General features: G+C 40.9%; 1 protein-coding gene across 1 annotated transcript in view; it reads left to right on the top strand.

Moving 5' to 3' along the window:
* Positions 1-22,262, top strand: part of LOC139700296 (uncharacterized) — a 244,147-nt gene that overhangs the window by 161,770 nt on the left and 60,115 nt on the right. The window contains exons 4-5 of the mRNA XM_071598935.1: positions 4,045-4,470; positions 5,353-5,522. Of these exons, the coding sequence (XP_071455036.1) occupies positions 4,045-4,470; positions 5,353-5,522 (596 nt within the window). The remainder of the gene's footprint in view (positions 1-4,044; positions 4,471-5,352; positions 5,523-22,262) is intronic.

Here is a 22,262-nt window from a genome sequence, read left to right as displayed (position 1 = left end):
GCACACGTTATTGTTTTTTGTATCTACCCTCTCGAGTTTTTCAAAGTAGGTAGTAAATTGCTCTTATCATTTTTCCTGCTTCTGATGTAACGTATCTCCTTTGACACTTCCTGTCGTTATGCTAGCTTAGGTACGACGAAAATCTGCAGACGAAGCTGAAAGGAAAATACAAGCAAAAATTTGACCTATGATTACTTCTGCTCCAGGTGGACTAGGATTTAAGGATTGTAGATGCGGAAATGATTTTATGTTTATAACTCTTCCGGCTTCCAGTTTATTGGACAGTTGCATGATAGTGCCCATTTTCAATTTTTGATCAGATTATTTGGGGAATTTGGTGGGAAAATTGGGTCGTTTAAAATTATGTATACTTTGTTCCGGCAGAGAATTAGGAATATTTTGAAGTGATTTGAAATATAATCCTTTGGTACTTATGTATTTCAGGGTAATTTAATTTTGTGCATAAGCTGATGAATGCATTAGTACGTAGTGTATGATTAGTACTAAGTATTTATGTAGGTAAATATATATTTATTTTCTTTGTGAGGATTAGCATTTGAAATAAGAGAATTAAAATCTTCAAGTTTATTTAATCAAATAGCTGCATGATAAAATCTTTGTTGCATAGAAATTGGAGACGTAAAAAATTGAACGATTTTAAATGATCTTCTCTACAGAAATTCAGTCTATTTTTCATGATTCTCATTTCATCAGATTCACGAAAGGTTTGCTGTTCCATTACGTCCATGAATAAAAATGTCAGAACCGTGGAGGGTGTAATTTACATTGAATGTTGCTCACTTGAATTTAGTATCCAAATGAATAATAGTCTTCTCTTTCCCCATATTTCTGGTGAGCTGTCCCATTGCGACAGCCTTCAAGAAAGAAATCCATCAAATTCACTCATCCCGTGATACACCCGCGGAAAAAACGTACCGCCACCCATAATAATGGACATTCATCAAAATTATGGATGACCGGACTCAGGGATTCTTAGCATTTTTGAATATGGAATCATATTTCAGTGGCGACCTCTCAAGTCGCCCGAAATCTTCAGTACCTCATCCGCCGCCATTTAAGCATCTGACGTGTCCATTCGTCGAACACGGGTGAAAAGTGATACATTCGGGATTCTCACACAGAATTTTGGGTAACGTGGTGTAGCAATGGATAAGCGCCGCACGCTCTGTCTGCCAGGCATTCGAGAGAAAGGGCCGAAGGAGGGCGAGATTAAAGATAATGAGAATAGTCTATTTCTCAGGAGATTGTTTCAATTTTCCAGAAAAAGGAGAATACATAAATGGTCTGATTGGGGACAGGAGAGTACGCTTTTTCATGATCATCCCGTAGGAAATTACTCCCTGGATATGCTTTTCACTCAACCCACATTGTCTAACTCGAGTTGATGGCGCAACTTAAAATTTCAGTTTCTCTTGCATATATACATATATATATACATATATATATATATATACAGGTATATATACTATATACATATATATATATATACAGGTATATATACATATATATATATATATATATATATATATACAGGCATATATATATATGCAAACACACGAAATTCCCACACTTACTTCTATCTAGTTTCATACGTGTACTATCCTTATTTTTTCCTCTTCTTTATCTCTTTCCGTTTCTCTTGGAGCACCAAGATCTCAAAAACCAACGCCCACTTCCCCTCAGTCAATCCTCATTCCGTGTATGGCGACCATATGCTCTCTCGCATATTTGTGTACTTATAATCGTTAATCAGTGCCCAGATCCAAACTGTGCTACCTCCTCGGTCCTTTCTCCCTCCATCCTTTTTCCGCAAGACTCTTCAACCCCCACCGAAAAATGCATTTCTTCCCTTTTGTTGGCCATCTCATCGAAGGGGTTGAGGGGTGGTATGGGGTAGTAGGTAGGAGGAGAGGACGAAGAGAGGCTCAAAAGATCCAGGATGAAAACAATGCCACTGTTTTGGGGATTGATGACCCCTAATGTTTGGCAAGGGTGATGGGATGGGTAGAGAGTGTGGAGGAGATGGGGAGGGATGGCAGAGAGGGAACTCTTCTTAGGGAGGAAGGGGAAAACGGCGGAATTCCACGCTTACGACCCTCGTTTGACTCCTGCTTTTAATGCGTCACGCTTTTCCCCTCGGCTTCGACTCCCACCCCGCCCTCCCTTACCCCATTTTCCCACAAACTCCCTTCCTCGCATCTCCTTTCCCTCCCACATCCCGGCAGCATAGCAGTATCTCCTCTGTAGATCCAATCCATTCTTCTTTTTTTTTCGAAGAATTCCTTCACTTTTCCGAAAGAATTCGGCGGCAGTAAAATTGCACAACCGCGTTTAATTTAATGACCCCCTCATCGGGAACTCCTAATCGTCCGATTTCAGGATCGCCACTGATTAACCAATCAAGTAATCATGCTCCCTCCTTAGCAAGAAATGGCGGGAATTATCGTTCGATGTCAGAGGATTTATGGAGCTCCGTCGGATGGCGTTTTTCTTTTCGCTGCCTTCAAAGGAGTATCGTGCCTTAAATATGGTGCCGTAATGTCATGCGGTATTTACGAGTACGTCTGTCACAAGTGGTCATAATGTAGGAACTCAGGTATGGCAGACGGTCGGTGAACTAATTGTTACTTTTTGATGGATTTATGAAGTAAATACTGTAATAATTTATTTACGAGTAAAAAAATGATAGTTTAATGAGGTCCTATAATTGGTTTACGCATCTTATGTGCAGAGTGAATATATAGGCTGAAAACAGCAGTTTAGACTGAATTGGCAACTAGTTCTATGCTTGACTAGAGCACATTAATAAAATACACTTTATCTAAATATTTCCTCGTCATTTTTGGGAATAATATGTATGCTCGTAAACACGATGGCATCGTCTAAACAGGTTATTCTTACAGGAAATTCATATAGTTTCATTTGCGGCTTTCGATATTCCTTTATTGATGCGTTCCCATTTTTCTTCGATAGTACTCATCTAATTACCGCCCTCCATGACTTTCTCTACAGCCGGCTTCTATAGTACATCCCATTTCCTAACCCGCCACCCCTGACTTATCTTTTTTGAAACGGACGCTACATTTCATAACAACTAAATTTTGGTCTGAGTCCACATCCACTCATGGGAAGCTATGTGAATTGATCACACTATTCCTAAACCTGTGCCTAACCAGATTTTAATCTAACTTATAACTTTCTGAGTCACCTGGCATTTTCCATGTATACCTGCGTCTTTTGTGGTGTTCAAACCATGTGTTGGTGATTACTAACGCCTTTCTCCTAAAGAACTCAACTGCTTTCTCCCCGCGGTCATTCCTCGTGCCTAACCCGTAGTCCCCCACCTCATCACCATCTCTTCCCTCGCCTACCGTCGCATTCCAATCCCCCATCACTATCAAATGTTTCCCTGCAGGAACACACGCGATCATGTCCTCTAACTGATCGTATATCCTATCGACCTCTTCTTCTTTATGATTGCTCGGTGGCATGTATACCTGAATAATTATTAAATTGAAAGATATTGATATATAGTATATCAAATCTCAATAATGACCATTGCTCAATACTGAGATTTGATTGTCAGTAGCTTCACAAAGCTCTTGATGACCAGAGTATACTATTGAGAAAAATTTATTGAGAAACCAAAAGACTTGGTATCCAGGATCAGTGATTCTAATACATGAATTAAAAAGTAGCTTAATATATCATTGCACTCAAATACTTATTTTTCTTATTCTTTCAATGTAGTTCGATTTGTCATTCCATATAAAATTAAATTATTTTTGGGTGTATCAGTATGCATCGTTTTTTGTTCGCCTATAATACGTGTAGATTGAATCAAAATGTATAACATTTTTTTAGCATCCCAACTTCCATTGGCTCTTGATGGCGTCTCTGGCCAATTTACTGCACATACTTGCACATGCATCTGGAAGCGCTTGATATCTATTTGTGTCACCATGTCCACCTTACTACATTTCACCAAACGTTTCTACACCATTTGTTGCATCTCTTTTTTAGATTCTCCCCTGGACCTCTCGATGTCGCTGCTCTCCCGCGTGCTCATAACTCCCCCCAACGACTCCGACGAGCGCAAATCCGTGTCCGGGGACTCGTCCTCTTCCCTTGGCTCCTCGTCCGCCTCTTCCTCCGGGGCCTCCTCTGCCGGAGACATAGAGAACCTCAAGAGGGATCCGAATGTGTTAAGGCCGGCCCCTGGGTCTGGAGGGGTCAGCCCCACCGAGAGTGCCAGCATGACCGTCAACGGCGTCAACGGAGTCGGCGGAAGTGTCGGCGGGGGTACCGACTCTGCCGTGAGCTCCGCATCTTCCCCCACAGCCTCACCCCCCAAGAAGACCCGGGAGCGCACCCTCCTGCCCTGTGAAGTCTGCGGCAAGGCATTCGACAGGCCTTCGCTACTCAAGAGGCATATGCGCACTCATACAGGTTGGTACAGGGACTTTACTCATCGCTATTAGTGTTCGCTAAAAAGATATTTCCATTAGAATGCCTTCTCCAAAGGGAAACAAAGAATGAAATATTGAGCTAATTTTATGGCGCGATGGCGCGAGCAATACTGAGCTGGAATTTTTGTCTATTTTATATTTGAAAGTTCAATGGGTTAAGGTAAAGCATTTTGTACCAAATCCTGTTGTGTGAAATTCGCACATTCAGTTGTGAGAGGCTGGATTCTTTCCCTGGTCCGTCTGCTCTGTCATAAACTTATGTTATTTGATAAATAATTGATTGTATTGTCAAAATAAATTATCCTTTATATGCTAATTGGTGTAATATTCTCGTTTTACTTTGGTAATGACTTCATTGCAGTATGTTTCATTCTTAAAATCATATTTTACTTGATTCAGCGGTGCATATGTTCTGGATCCTTGCCCGTCAATTTTTATCATTTAAAACTAAGACGCCGTGAAATATGGTTACATATAGGAGTAGAATTCTTTTTCTTTTGTTTGTCACCTTCATTGAAGAATTGCCTTCACTCTGAAGGATGTCTTCAGCCACTCCCATTTCACAATTATCTTCAAAATTTGTCCCTACAATCACATTTCCATCTTCATGGAAGTTTTTTCATGAAGATGGAAAACTGCCGTCTCTCTCATCCCAGGAATAATGTTTATTTAGTTTCTAATTTGCATGTATAAACTTTATTTTCAAAAATTTTACTTTTCTAAAGAGCATCGACCCTAGAAGTCTCCATCGACTGTTGATGTCTCTTCCCGTTTGCTCACGGTTTCACTTTCACGTTCCTTCCCTCATCATGCGTCGTCTCCTCCCGTCCTGGATCCGTCAACCACTCGGCGGTGAGTGCAGGGGAGAAACCGCACGTTTGTGAGGTGTGCGGAAAAGGGTTCTCGACGTCGTCGTCGCTCAACACCCACCGGCGCATCCACAGCGGAGAGAAGCCGCACCAATGTCAGGTGTGCGGGAAGCGGTTCACGGCCAGCTCCAACCTGTATTACCACAGGATGACACACATCAAGGTAAGATAGACAACGTTATAAATCCCAACATTCTCGCTGGCTTGCTGTAAGACAGGAAAAACTGACTTCCTTCCAAGGACATATTAGACTCACAGAGAGGGAGGATTAAAGACAATATCGCGCTTTTTAAATATTTTGAAGACCCTACCTTGTAGGATAATAAATGAAAGTCCAGTAAAGATTACAGGCTTTGTTTCTTGCTGCAGCGGGTGGGAATATATTTCGTGTTAAAATGTTCTTTCCCTCAAGCAACCGTAAATAAAAACAGTAACATTTTAGGATTATATTTTTTTTATTATTTCTAATATTCGAATTGTTCCAAAAACATATTGATTAGCTGAGGATATAAAGCAACGATTAAAGAGCTGGGAGCATATGCTAATGTTTTACTTGCCTTGCTGGCCACTAACCGATGCCATGGCATTATCATATGCATGACGCCTCTCACGTCCTTTGATATGAATTAGTAGGTTACTTCCTAGTCTTGGGTGGGGTCGACCTGATCACCGCCAACGGTAGTCGAACGCAGCCGAAGGTTCAGGAAGTCGCCCCGCCGCGACGCTTCGATCGTTATCGCAAGCGCGTCAAATATGACTCGCGTGAGATCTCAGTGCCACCAGCACACTCTTTAGACGACGCCCATGTATCCCCTGCAATTCTCTCTCCCCACAGTGGCGCAAGTGTCCGACCTCGCATTGTTTATAGTCCAAGATTACCCCACCAAGTTCCTGATTTATCGTAAAGCGCTTCCGACGATAATTACGGTGGACGTAATGCCCGCGGAGCCATATCCGTCCAGGTATGTGGGCGTCTGAAATGCTTCGGTTCAAAATGAGAGTCCGAGGAAAATGTTTGACCCCTGGTCGAGATACGAAACGGCATCTCTCATTTCTCGCTCTCTGCAGACCCTTTAATAAGTAGTATTGTCTTAATATTTTTCTACCGTAGTAATGTATGGGTCGGGGCTGTCTAGACATGTCTCTCAAGATATAATTTTTCCCCGATTCAATGATAAAGGACTGACTCACGGATAAGGTATTGCTGATAAAAATGTTATAATTACTAGCGATGTGAATTACTTAACGAATAACGTATTATTCTGGTAGGCCATAATTATGTCCCGTCGTATTTCGTGAAATTGCAGTTGAGTCGGGCTTTATAATTTTTCTGCCAATCTTTACTTTTTAGAGAGTACTTTCTGAAATACTGCTATATTAAAAAATGAAGAGTTCTTTTTGCCAAGATCTCCTAATACCTGGCTCACGCGTGTATTTGATTTTTACAAATTTATTTCAAAACTTGCTTTTAATTTTCATAAATTATTTTCATATTTTTTACCACAACGTTTTTCAATTTGAAACTATAAAAGGTCCAAAAAGAAGATAAAGAATATTGTGTGGTGAAACAGAAATAAGAATATTGGGTACAATGGAGGTTATTTGGTGTCAACGAGTGGGAAGACTGGTTTGGAACGGGCATTCGATTTCATCCGGTGGAAATCAGGAAGAGCAAGTCGCGGCTGTGACATTAAAGGTGGAGTGATTTACTCCACGCGCGCTCAAATGGATCATACAAACGTCTCATTCTACCCATGAGATAGATAACTTAAACCAAAGTCACAGAAGAATGACGGTAGTGGATGTAGCACGCACGGTAGAGACAAATGCATAATCATGAGACAAGGTCTATTGCCAAGATTGAATATATTTATTTGTGGGGTAAAACAAATACCATGATTAGCATCTGCCGCGGTGGAAAGATTCGAACTGACGTCTTTGAAAAAACATCAAATATTTGAATTTATAATCAGGAGCTACCTCTCCGATAATCTGTCATATTTATATAATTCACTTTCTTTCGCTTTTTTATCCCAATTTGCGAACTTCATGACCGCGGTAATTTTCATGGTTTGTAGGTAATACATTCATGAACATATTTTGCTCTTTAGTTTATGTTCGTGTGCTTTATTCCTCACATATTATTTTAGTGAAGTGAGGGAATATCCCTAGAAAATGGCAATTCTTGAGTGACAAACGGTTGATAGGTAATTAATTCTTCTTTTTTAAGTGCAAAAATGTGGTTGTAGCGTAGGACCAAACTGATATACGATGTTTGCGATAAGGTAATAATGCCCTTCCAGTTTAAAAATACTGTCATATGTTTAATTATCTTGAGATTAACCCCTCCAAGTACGTACCGGGAGGCTTACCATATTTCGATTTTGAAGAGTTATATGGTGTCATACGTATGTTTTAACCATAAAATCCACTAATTTCTTCGTCTGTAATATATTCTTTGGCACGTAAAATATCGCTCTGTTCTCTTATGGTGATCTTCTACATGATATCTAAATTTGGATTTCTTTAATCCTTATTACTTAAAACTATTAAAACCCTGAATATCCTTAGGATTACGTCCCGAGAAATTTTTGCTGTGTCACACGAATGACATTATATTCGCACATCAAGCACACATGTCTGCCGACAGGCTTCAACCATCAGAGGAAACCGAGGTATGCATTTGCGTAATCCGCATGCATATTCATTATAATTTTTGTTGTTATTTCCAAGCTTGCGCTCTTACATACATTCCTGTGTGCCCTTCTAGAGTCAAGACTTGAGGTTGGAGTTTTTGATTTCATTCCTCCCGATATGCAACGGCTCAATACGATCGGGTGAGCTGTTGTCGCAACACGCTGACCCACGCTGGAAACTTCCCTCACGCAAGGATTGTGTTGCTCCAATCCCTCCCTCTCATCCGGCCGCCAATAACATCCTCGTATATTGTCAGACGATACTAGGTGCGTGATTGCGTGCTGTGGAAGTGGCGAGGGTTTGAGGGGCGTAGCGAAAGATGCACAAATCCGTATGTGTGCGAGAGGTAAAAGGCAAATGAGTCGAGGTGAACATCCTTCTTTTAACAGTCTCCCCTCATATAGTCTTTGAGTCATCTAACTTTTTCCCCGCACGATTAAAACACTATTTTGGAATTTCTTCCAATAAGAGATTGCAGGTTGTCTGATTCATCCCCATAGCCGGCCGAAATTACGACAAATATGAGAAAGCGAAGTATGACATTCCTGGAGTTATTGTGAGTCCCACGGAATACCGGTTGGAAGATACCTCATTTCCGTCTTTTAAATTTTGATGATATGAGATACTTGTTACAAGTTTTGGTAAAACTATTTGACAGTGTGCCATGCTCTTTCACAGCTTTTCCCGAGTATTGGGTAGGTGAAATTTACGTAGGAAGTAATGGAAAAATGCTTGAAGTAGGCAACTCTCGGGAGAGGATATAAATAATGGCGGGTCACTGTTTTTCCTCGTTGTTCACCTTTTCCAATCGAGATTTCAGCTCTCCTGAAGTTTCAGTTTTGTGAGAGTTAATGGAAGCATAAGGCACCTGTTGCTTCTTTTACGTGGATGGAAAAAGAACCCTCGCCTGTCGGAGTGACATTTTGGGAGAAAGTTCTTTTGGTGGATGAATGGGACTGCCCATTTAAGTATTCTGATGAGGGTTAGACAGTGCACTTTTAACTCCCACATTGCTCCGAGGGTGTGTAGGAGCTGAGAAAGTTTGACTGTATATTACTCAATTCAAGCGCAGTGTCACGGCAACCTTAGCCCGTTTTAAATGCTAACTGTCTTCGGGGAGTTGGGGGTGAAGAGCGGAAGCAACTTACCTTTTGGATAGCGGACAGCGAATAGTCGGAGAGAAGCTTTCTGTGGTTGACGTTGGACCCCATAAATCGGTTGATTGTGGCTTTAACCTTCCTTTAATCTTTGCTTTTCCAGAGTGTAGAGCAGAAAATAAAGAGTTAACTTAATCTGTTTCCTAGGAGGTGTCCTATGTTATTTTGATCTCCTTGATTCACAAGGAATAAAAGCGTTGTCTCGGCGATGGAATTTCCCCGTCAATGGGAGATTTTAAATATCGACAAAGCCCATCGGAAAATTAGAAAACACTATATATATGTATAGTCTCACACGAGCAGTATAATATTGGGACGGCACAATAGAAAACAAATAAAATAGTTAAACTTAAAAGGACACTCACACGGTAAATTGTTTTAGCTATATACATTTACAGATGCACTGAACCAATTGGGTATTATATAATGTAGCCGGGGATCATTGGCGTAAATCTCGTATTAAAAGCATTGAATTAATTATTAGACATACCAGAAAGTGTTAATAAATTATTTTTTAAATATCGCAATATTTTAAACTGGGTAGGTAATGAAACCGCCTTTCTTATCATATGGTGTAATTGCTAATGAATCCCCCCCCACATCTGCTTCAACATCATTTCTCCACTCGCCTAAGATTCCCCCATAGATGAGAAGTTTTGATTCAAAGTTAGGTTTAGCAATATTTCCTCCATTTCCGGTTATTTCCTTACTCATACAATCTTTGAAGTCCGTTGATAACGTCTGGATGGAGCTCACTGAGAAGTGACCGTCCGGTGAAAATTCCTATCCGATGGAAGTATGTAAAAGAGATGCCATGGATTGAAAGGCCCGATGATGAAGTGGTGGGGTCAGTGCCGTGAAAAGAGACACGAAAGAGGAACGGGGATGGTGAGGGAGGAGGAGAGAGGGCAATGCGTTGTGTGAACAAGGCCGTAGGTGGGAGGGAGGTGGCGGGGCAGGAAGAAGAGAGGCGAAAACTACCTGAATAGGCTTGGGATGTTACCAGGCGTGTGACCCCAAGGCGTGACCCCCGAAGACGTGCCTCTCATATTCGCCACGAGTTCGCCGACACTCGCCTCTTTGACTCCCAATATTTTTCTCTTTCGGCGGCACGGAGGCTACGCGGGACACAATTTTTTTCCTGATGACCACTCTCCGCACGCACGGCACCTGAACCTTCCCGACCTCTTCCGTGACCAGGTATTTTGCGCTCGAATGGTTTGAAATCTTGAATTCTTGGGATTAATATACTCTGCTTTAATATATTAAGGCAAATAGGGAGTCTCCGGCTTTCCAAACGATATGCATTGGAACATTACCCCCTTCAATGCGAAGATTATAAACCCGCGTTTAAGAAGAATACATTCATTTCCTACCTATCATTTGATGTCCTATAGTCGCGTGTTTTATTCTCCTTCATTGTGAATTATAATCCTCTAGACGGTATATGCATAAATTTATGATCTACCGAGAAGAAATTTCTGCGCACGTTTTTAGCCCTTTTCAAAAATGTATATGTTTAAATATGTGTCTGTATTGGATATACTTATCGTACCATCAGCAAGATTTTAATAAATAAGTATTTATTAAGGTGGGCCTTTAATTTTTCCTTTCATTTAGAATAACATTAAAAAAATATATTCGGGAAAAATATTTAGGAAACAATTATTCCTCGAAGTGATATTATAATTGAGTAATTACCTCAAATAAAGTCATTTCCGGAAGCAATGGACTACTCCTTCCAAATAAAACAAACGTAAAATATCCAAAGGACACTCGTGAGCATGGCGAGATGAGGTGGAATCCATATCTTATATTTTCAAAGGAATATTATTTCTTAAATCATTTAAATTATTTAGAGGTAAGCTTGTATGATACGACATGAAATTAGGTCGTTAGTACATATAAAGATTTTTACATTTCAAAAGCAATCGCAAGAGGATGGCTTGAATGCAATAATATAATTATTTAAATGGATTAACGCCGAAGGTTTTTTATGAAACTTGGCAAATGATTTTTTTTAAACATGATTTTAAAATTAAGGCATGCACTTAACTTCTGAAAAAACCGTAGCGTTGACCACGGCCTTTTTGAGCAAGGTTTCGAGTTTCGAGTTTTATTACTACTCGTTCCAGATACCAATAATACTTTATATGGCATCGCCTATACGCCTGACCTTACGGGAGCTTTTTATATGTGAAATCATTATGGAGACCGTTTCACTCGATATGCACCACAAATATGTATTTAAATCACAAATGTAGTAAATCATTCTTCTAATTGGAACTTTTGCTGCTCGTAAAATTTTTTCAATACCAGTTGCGTTTTAAAATTTCCATATATTGTAGGCATCACTTTGAGATCGAGGCATTTATCCCAGTTTAGTTTTTTAATGATACTTCTATGGATCTATGCTTTCAAAAAAAGCTTGTAAAATTCTTTGACGAAAGGGGATTATTGAAAAAATTAATCCGAGTCTAGAAAAAGATTTGTGCCGTCGTGTGAAAGCCATCCGGTTCCCAATATTCCCAAATAGTCAGGCATGTGATACTGTGGTTCTTATCAAATCAATTTCGATTGATCGAAAAAAAATCTCGCCAAAAAATGTCATCAATGGCTCGATTTACATTCGGATCACACGAACCACTCATCTGAAATAAGCTTCCGCTTAAACGCGGAACTCTTGTCCTAATTAATTGGATTTATATGGATGCCCCCTCGCATCAGCCAGCACTCTTACATCTCCTCCTCCGTTCCCCCGACACACCCCCCGCTTCCCCTCTTCTACCCCTTCCCCGCGGTCACCTATTCCCACCTCAATCTCCTCCATCGCCGCCAAGGAGACACGGCCGCCTACGCCTTATCTCCGTCGAGTGCCTAAAAGCTTTTGGCTGTCCTCTTTCGAGGGGTGGGGCGCGGAGGACGAGTTGTAAAAATAAAAAAAAAATAATCTGGAGACGGGCTCCCCCAGTTGATGAGCACCTCTGCGATGCCCTCCCGGGATATATTTTTTCCACGCACTTCCTGCATCATCCTCTTCGCTCTTTCCCCTCACCGACTCGCCCACTCCCGTTCGCTATATATCGTCGAACTCTCAGCCGGGAGAGGGGAATGGTGGTGGGAGAGGAGGAAAAGAGATAGAGCTTTTCATTGGCGAATCACTTTGTAAGAGGGTGAGGAGGTAGGAGAAGGTGGAGGAGTGTGGTCCCACTAAGCGTTCCTTACCGCCAGCATAAAAAACCAACGGTGGAGTGGACCACTCGGAACAGTAATCTCCTCCGTAAAGAGCTCCCACCGAAATGCATTACGGAGCGACGGTCCATTTCCCCTGACCCTTTTGCTCAAAGTATCAGCTCACGTGGATTTCTCTGGTGGCCTTTCTCTTGCTTCCGCACTGATTTCAATCGCAAGAGGCGCAGGCAAAGCCAAAAAAAAAACTATTTCAGTGCTCTCCCTTCAACAATGTCACGAAGGTTAAGGATTCTGATTTATTTGTTCATAAAAAAACTGAATAGGTAATTGAAGTACAAAAATTCGAAAATGTTAGGGGTGAGAATATTTCGCTGTTATTTTCATTACGATCTACATCAGTGTACCATTTGTCGAGAAAATAAATGCTAAATTGGATAAAACTACTCTCTACCAACGTGAATCACCTACTTTTGACATTCGCGGAAATTGATGACTGATAGGAACCAAAACGACAGTGAATGAAGTGTAAGATGCTTCCATGGTGAATATCTATATGATATCTGCCACGATTCAGGTGACAGAGACTACCATTGTCCGTGTTATTCCTTGGTAATAATTGGCTATGAAATATCAACAAGCTTATTCCTGTCCATGTTGTATGTACGCCATGTTGTATATTGTACTCTTAGCTTCCATTCCCCTTTTCACAGCGATTGCTTCCTAACCTGTTTTAAGCTCACCATTTTCTCTACGTCATGGAGCCCTTGATGGAATGAGGTTTACTCCAGTCGGGCAATTTAAAACCCATAATCTCCTCCATGGCTTCCCTCCAAAGCAGAAACTAAAGTAATGACTCCCGGCACCCTCATCTCAACCATGCCTCATACCAGCTCCACATTTAAGTTGCACACCTTAAGGCAAAGATGTATTGTCCTTGCTTCGCGCTGAGTCCTCAAATAATATGACTGAAGACTGTAAAGGCCGCTAAAATCCAGAAGAGGCAGCGGACATAATCATTTGTCTTATAACTTCATTTCAACCATAGGATTCCTTTACATATTTTACTATAAGATATAAGTTTTTTGAGGTCGAAGGTGGTGGTGCTTCTTAAGAAATCATGAAGGTCAAAGAATTACGACGGATAGCAATGTTATCTTCGTTAAAGAATGGACAATAGCATTCCAAGTTCGGGCTGGTCTTTAGCAATTGGTTGTAGGCTTTTTAGTGCCTTGGAGAAGTTGGATCTGATTTTGATTTATTATATCGCAAAAAATAAAGTTGATAACGCAGAATTAGAATGGTAAAACTCTTCCACACAGGTGAAATTTTGCACTGGGTACATCCATGTAGGGTAAGGTGGAAGATACCAATGGAAAACGAATTTAAAAATTAAACTTTTAAGTAAAAGCTATCTGTAGGTACACATTTATTCCTTCATACTTCTTTATAATTATGCGTTGCTCTCAGATACTTAAATATATTTTTGTAAAAATTATTTAGAAAGAGTTTTGATTGAGTATGGTGTAAAAATATAGAAATAAAAACAGTTCATAAGCGTGCTAGAACTGGCCTATTATGAATGTTTCTTTTCTGATAGAAAAATTTATGACGAGCATTTTTAGTTATGTACAGCAATTATTTTTCTGATGTGTGTATTCCTCTTAGGAAAGTGCTTTTTGTTACTACCAATACACCAGCGTTTTATAATCACACATACATACTGGTTAATTATCCATATTTTACTTTATCAATATTTAACTACTCTATTCGGTTGAATTCGTGAGTCAAAGCGTTTCGCTAGATTTACCAGAATGCCAACTACTCAATACTGTATGCTTCTCATTGATAATCAACTTGGAAGAAATGAGCAATACCAAATCTAACTGTTAAAAAACGCGGAGAATGGTGAAGAGAGGCGTTGTTTTTGTTGACGCGAGGGCAGCCAAATCAGAAAAAAAATACTCATGTCGCCTAATAAACACACTTATTACAGCTCTTGCTTACAGAAAGACGCCCATGAACGTTGCCATAACGCCCACGTCGGATGAATTTATCGTCGAAACTACAGCGATCGCACTTGAGCTACGGCACGCCGGGCAACTCCGGGACCGCCTTCATCCCGTGTTCTATCTCTCTCGCCCCCAGCACCCATATCCTCCTCCTCGGGACCACACCCTCAGCAGCTTCCTCACGAATTCAGCGCCTCCCCTCCCCCATGAACTACCGCGCTCCCTTCCCCTTTCAACTCCCTTTCCAGCAAAACAAGAATTCCTCTCCGCAGTGCCCTTTTCTTCCTCCCACATTGACGATCTTCACATTATCTCACAGTCACATGCTCCCTCCCCTACCCACCCAACCCCCTCACCATCCCATCCTCCCGCGGCTGTAAACTGCGGAAAGATCTTCATCTTGCATCATCGAAGAGATGAAGAAAACACCAAAATAAAAAAAATAATAATAAAAACATGCGAGCCGCGCCACCACCATCGGGTCCATTTCGGGAGGCAGGTGACACTGGAGGACGAGTTGACAGGTGCTTGGGAGAATCATCTCGTTAAGAGTTGCCCAACCCCTTAAAAACTCTCCCGCCCAGATCTCCGCCTTTTTTACACCCCCTAAGTCCCCGCCCCTCGTTCCCTTGTGCCCCCTGCATACTCTCTCTCTCGGTTCTGGAGAAGAGGGGAAATGAGGGGACTGGTAAGATGGATAGGCAGATAGGTGGAGGAGAGAGGACACAGGGCTGGCTTCGACCGTAAAAGTCTCATAATTCCGATTACTGCTGAACCACGAAAACTCCTATCAGGCCCTGTTTGTTGGTATTCCTTGGTCCGTTCTGAGGGAAGCAGATGGCCTTAATGAAGTGTTTCTCTTTTGTAGTGCGAGGGCGAATGCAATACTTAGGGGACTTGTAGGAGACGTTGTTCGATAAGTATAAGGAAATGCTTATATTTTTAAAATATTGTTTGTGTAATTATATATTTTATTATATATTTTATTATTTATTTCATTATATATATATATAATATATATATATATATATATATATATATATATATATATATATATATATATATATATATGTATATATATATATATAGCGTAATATCATCCAACCTCACATATTCCACCACCTTCTCGCTTTTGAATTATTCCTCTAGACACAATGATAATTGTCCGCAACGACAAAATTGTCGAGCGTTACCGTCACATTCTGGAATTTACACGTAGTTACATTGTGTAAGAATTTCTTCGCGCTATTAATTTCAACTTAATTGTTTTGCTCTCATAATCTAAAACGCACCACATAGCTGTCCATCTGAACTGTACACTTTCAGATTCACAAAAATTCTGGCTCTATTAATGAAAGCATTAGATGAAAATTAATAATACCAAATTATACTTACCTGATGATAATTCTTAATGAATTCCATCCACTTTTTTATTAATTTTTCAAAATTATAAGCTAGGAATAAGCCGTGCAAACCAATATTCTATTATTAGCAAGCATATATAAATCGAAAATCAAATCAATTCTTCCTTTATGTCCAGTCATAAAGTAGGGATAAATGCATAAATGTTTATTAATAAACCTTGTGAATCGAACTGTAAACTGAGAATTTTGATTATATCATTGAGCTCAATATTATATTTTATTTATGTGGCTGGCATATTAATTTCCATTCGCACATTTAAGTACTGCACGCACGCTCACAAGCTGTGCGTCCCTCGCGTGTTCGTCGCAATTTCCACACCACCATTACCTCGCCTTCGCGTAGTCACCTCACTAAAATGTATCCTGGTGCAGCCATGCACTCCCGCCATATTTCTCCCCTCGTCTGCCTTCGCTTTCCTCTCCTCTAAGTCGCTTTTCATCCACCCGAGCGAAGTCGTATGGAAGGCATTCGTACCCACGTATGCGCGCCACCTCGTTAGTCATCTTACACCCCGAGTCGCAATCTTTACGATTTCGGTTCTTTAAGAAGCCGCCTTGGGCAACGCATCTGAAAAAATAAGAAGACATACAAGGGAGGGGGTCGTAATTTAGAGAGAAAATCTCTTCCCTTTTATCACGGCTTTAATCGTATTTATATTCGAAGTTGGCTAAAGGGAGATATGTCGGGCGTCAAGGGGTACTACTTCTTTCGGCTGGGCCTATTATCCTAACGACGAATTATAAGCCATCCCGGGACGGACTTCTAAGTTGCCGACGTCTCTAAGCGTCCCGACGCATAAACTAGACCAATGGATTCTCGCCATTAGAGTAGAGGAATAGGTGTTATTTACGGCAGGTAGCAATAGTATTATTATTATGAGATTTATCTTTTTCTCGAGGAAGGAGTGGGGCGTTGTGCCGCGAACGACTTATGCGGCTTCCGTACACGATAGTTAGTGATGGGACTTGCGACTTTGCTCACGGGAATCTTGTTTGCAACTTTTTGCTCATTGGTCTCAGTACAGTCGAGGCCATGTGTGCTCGACGATTACTCGAAAGATGAAGTAAGTGGGAGTGCGATGCATTTCTTTCCTGTCGGAATGATGTAGATTCGATTGGTTATGATTACAAATGGGAATCTTAGTGGATTGCTAATGCCCTGCATCTGATGTGTGAATTCATAGTTTTAACTCCGTTTGCGCGAACAATTTCTAAACGCGCCATTTATTTAACTTTCTATTATTTGGGGATGGTGAAATTGTTGTCCTCTTTTTCTAATCGTACGTTTTATTTGTTGAACCCCTCTAAAGATAATCAACTCAATTTTCAACCCATTGTTATTCGATGGTTAATCACGTCTTCCTTACTGCATCTAATATTAGAAGCAGAGCTTAACGTCATATCTTAAATTAATTGAGCTTTCTCATGGCATCATCTAAAGAATGAATTTTTTCTCATTATATAAGTTATGTTATTTATCTAAAACGACCAATCAATGTTTTGAATACATATTCTTTTCACGAAATCCTTTGGTTTTTGGTGTATTTATTTCAAAGCAAAATTAATGGAGGAGCTGAGATCTGAGCAAAGGCAGTCAACTGAAGGTTTCTGAGTTAGACTGAAATACGGGTAACGAAATTACAAGAATGGAATTTCCGTTTCGGTATCTCTCCAAACATTTCCCGAATGTTGTGCAATTGAGCGTAAAATTCCAGGGATGATGACAGTGAAGAGTGGTGTACGTCCTCTTGTGCCAAAAAGAGTCCAGAAAGTCGTACTGCTCTCTTCCAAGGGGATGCGACAGGCGTTTCTGTCATTCGCACACAAAGGGCGGCAGAGAAAAGCATCCGTCTATCTGTCTTTCTCTCTCTCTCTCTGGCGGGTTAAGCGGGGTGGAGGAGTGGACAGGAACCGTGGAATTCCCCAAGATTCTTGGACATCAACTTCGCAATGCACTATAGATACGCCCAAGAATTCTTGTGACTCTCAGCTCTTTTTCGCGGTTCTATACTTTTGTTCGGTTTTCTTACGTCCTTTTTCGTGCTGATTCCTTTGTAGATCCGAAATAGGCAACTTGTGAGGGATTAGAGCGCTTTTTTCATAGTCAGGATTTATTGAATTCGACTTAATATATCTGTCGACTTTAAGAACTCAATTCCAATTAAGGGTTATATGTCTTTTGTTCTTTTTTCCCACAGGCGTAATTTTATTCAACCATGGTTTTAACGTAAACTAACTAACTGCCCAACGTAACGTAACGTACGTAAACTAACGTAAACTCGCCTGATGACGTGATTGGGTCCCCTTTTTAAATAGTAGTCGAAGGAATTTAAACAATTTCCTTTAATAGGGTATTCGTGTCGTGAGTTTGTAATATAGTTTGTAAATGGTATAATTAGTCGTCATGGAAAAAATACTAAAATTTTACCCTTCATATACTTCACCCGGACGAAGCTATGGTTATGACTAATGCAGCCACCTTGATGCAGCCTTACTCAGGCCCTTCTGGCATATGCATCTTCTTTCAGGCCCGGAGAGGCTGATGCAATACCCTCGTGTGGTCCTACATCAAGCCTCGGTGAATTACTGGCCATCACCCACGCCCTCTACAATTCTCCCGCGAGAGCGCACGTGCTGCCTTGCATTTCCGGGCGACCCACGGGGTAGACCAAGGGGCGCTTTACCCTCTCTCCCGTTCGCCGTCCCACTCCCTTTGCTCCCCGTGGTGCAGTCCTTCGCCCCACATCCGAACGAGGCCGCGCGGAGCGACCCCCAATGTGTCACGGGGTGTTCGTCTGTTGCGAGTCCAATTAACCCGCACACGTGCAAGACGACTGAAGGGGAAAATGGGGGGGGGGGGAGCTTTGTTTGTGCCGACCTGAGAGAGTAGTTGGTACGTCTTCGCATTCAGTTCATACTGCACTTGTCCGCGTATAAGTGCCGTACTCTTCGTATGAAGACATTTTCTATAACAACGAGGATGAATGATGCTTGGAAGAACCGCTTAATATATCTCCGCCCAACTCAACCGTATTAAATCCTACATTGGCTTGCATTCCTAAAGAAATGTTTGGACCGGTTAAACTAAAGCTCTTCCTAGCATGCGCCATCCTAAGTAAAAGTATCTTATCACAGAACTATTAATTCTACGTCCATACCCTTGAGAGAAACCCGCTCAATATTTTGTCTTGAGGTTTTCCGGTCAGAGGTTCACTCCTTCATGCTTATCATTTTTAATAGCCGTATTTGAGTATTTAAAGTATTTTGTTATAATATAGATATTTTAGAACTCATAGATGATGATTAAGATTGTAACCATCTACGAGCTCTAACAATATTTCTATTTTATAATAAAGAATAATTAATTAGAGAGAGGAAAATTTGATTTCAAAAATACACTTGCAGATATGCTCTAAAATATTTTTTCCCTTGAGCTTGAAGCAGCGATCATCTTACCGGATAACCTCAGTCAAAACTTGTCCTTTAAAACAAATCATGTGTATTGTTGTCAAAAAATTTTAATAGAAAAACGATTTTTTAAAAAGTATGCCGCATGTGTTCTATGTAGAATAAATTAATGCAAAAGGATTTTCTCTTTAAGCATTTTTCGATGATTTTGCACCCGTTGATATGATAAACAACAGCCTTCTACATGGAATATTTTTGAGAGCGTTTGACCAAACAATCGCAGTTATGATCTTCAACTTAAAGAGCTGTCAATAATTAAAACTCAAGAGTCATCCGTTTTTCGACAAGAATTTTACCTGGCGTTGATTTGGGTGCCCAATACTCAAATTTTGCGGAGAAATTCTTCCGATTCCGCATCCTCTCGGTCAATCGGTAAGCATTTGTCGGCTCGCCGTCTCGAAATACCGTCCTTTTTAGCCTTTTTCCCCCAGATGACTTTCTCGGTTCCACTCGACGTTTTTGACCATTTCGCGGTTCTTGCGACTGACGCAGTGGAAGTCAGCTCCGTGCCACATACCTTGCGAATTATATCGGCTCGGTCGAATTGGGGCAATTACTTTTCTCTATCGGATCCTCCAGCAAGCCGACGTTAATGCCGAGTCGGATTCCGCGAGTCGGGAGGGGTGGAAGAATGCGGCTGGGGGAGGGGGGCGAGGGGGCGGGCAATCGGCCCGCTTAGTACGCACATATTTCCCTTCCTCTCCGAAATCGGGCGTCAGCGCGGCGGCCTTGTGGAGGGGCCGGGGGAGCGCGACGTCCGGCGAGCGGGGGAAGGGAGGAGGAATGGGCGGGGGGCGAGATTGGGGAGGAGGAGTTTCCTATGCGAGTGGGTAAATCCGTGAGAAAATTTCTTTCGGCGGAGGGTTTTCATTTGGGGGTGGGAGGCGCGGTCTGACTGGGGGGAGGGGTAGGGGAGGACAGTATGAGTCAGGGGCCGTGGCGGTGGGCGGGGGTGGCGAGGGGAGAGAGGGTGGAGGGTTTGGGGGGGGGGGGGCAGCTCTCCGGCCGAAAGGCTAGGGAGTCAGGCGGAGGTGGGATGGCGTGAGAAGGTGTCGGCTCAACGCTTGGCTGATTAAAAACAATGAAGCTCTCGGTGGACTTGGTAACGAATCTCATCTACCGCCCTCCCCTCCATCTCTCGAACACTTTCCTCCTTAACTGCTCGTGAGTAAGTCCCCGCGCATAAGTATGCGTGTTCGTGCGTTTTGTGTGGGTTAGAGGGAGAGAGAGGGAAGGAGTGCGTGGGTGTAGTTGGTGGCTGCAGGTGTACCTACTTAGAGAGATAGGAAAAGAATAAATGACTGGGGAAAGGAAGGGGAAATAGTTGGGACTTATGACCTCTTAAACATGTGGTGCACTCGCCGGAAAAGTAAAAAGGCAAGTGATGACTTTGAAGTGCTCTGGGATGAATTTCTCACTGCATCCCTCACAGTGTCACATATATATTGGTATAAACACTAACGGGTTGGATACATTTGTATTCCCATTTGTACAATCACAGCACAAAAAAAACTGCCTCTAGACCACTGCCATGATGATTTGGTAAACAAAGCAGTCACCCCCATCTCCTGAAGTTGGGGCCCGAATTTCTCCTTGTCTTTTAATAAATATTTTATTAGATATCTCGTTCATTGGTCAAACTAGCCAAGGTTGAGTTGCCTTCCAATTATTTTTATTACTACTGGCGGACCGAGGATGGACTGGTCAAGGTGTTAAATGAATATTAATTATAATTGCCCATTAAATCGGCATTCCCTAAATTCTTAAAATCTACTACATGATACCAGGCTGAGGATATCCGATGAATAATTCAAAATTTGTTCTAGACCGTTACCCATATCTAAACCAAACGCTAGGAAAACCTATAAAGGATTGTAATAGAATCATTTTTTTTAAATTTAATTGAAAACTCACGAGCAATAAGGTCAAAAATATTTTTATACAAATACGTTCATTCAGGGCCTATGCCTTACATAGGCCCTGAATACATACTTGTATTCAGGGCCTATGCCTATTTTAGAAACGATTTAACAATCAATCACATCTTTATTTTGTACGCTTTTATTACGAATAAAGTATTTAAGTTTGTTTCATTGTCCTAACCCGGAATACCTTGATGTAAATAATTAAAGTAAATGGTAAACTTTTTTCTATCCATGCTATAATTAGTGCAGCATGAATTATTATCCTAATGGCAAGAGAGATATTTGACTCAGTTTCTTTAGATAAAAAAATTCTGATTCGAATGGATTAATAATTTATCAACTTCATAGCCATTAAAGAAAATATAATTGTTTCATCTTTGGGGCAAATGTTGATTTATCTATGTTTTTTAATTACAAACGGAATAAATGTTTTGGAATGAACTGATTATAAGTGGAATCGTATCCTAATTGTAGCTTTACACGCATGCTTTCCAAACCATTTTGCCTTTTTTGTGCTTCATTTAAGAGTTAAATGGCATATCAAACCTGATCATAAAAATTCAAGAATTTAGTGATTTACTGTGCAGAAGTATTATATTTAATAAAATTCCTCCTCTCAATTTTGTTGCGCTAATTGTGCTTAATGGGTAGTAAAACTTTTCACTGTTTGAATTCATCTAAAGTGCGCGGAATCAAATGAGAAAAGGAAACCTAATGGCATTCACTTTAAGGGTTTAATTTCACTGATTTTAAGAGAATACTTTTAAGTCCACCGTGAAATACCGCGGGAACCTGACATCACATTCAAGACGGTTAGCATAGCCACATTCTCAGAACTATCCCACCTTTCTTGGTTTTTCTTTTGTTTCAAAGGGTAGACCCTAAAACTTAAGATGCTATGTGTAACTATATAGTTAAAATACTTATTTAAATTTCAGTTAAAATTATTTTCTTTATTAGCTTCACCTGTTGGTCAACCATATGAGTAACCGAGTCTGTTTTTTTAAAACACACGAAGACATTTCACTTGA

This window comes from Hetaerina americana, unplaced genomic scaffold (genome assembly GCF_022747635.1).
Source record: "Hetaerina americana unplaced genomic scaffold, ioHetAmer1.1.p SCAF_10, whole genome shotgun sequence".
NCBI classification, from domain to species: domain Eukaryota; kingdom Metazoa; phylum Arthropoda; class Insecta; order Odonata; family Calopterygidae; genus Hetaerina; species Hetaerina americana.
This window is presented reverse-complemented; position numbering and strand designations above follow the sequence as displayed.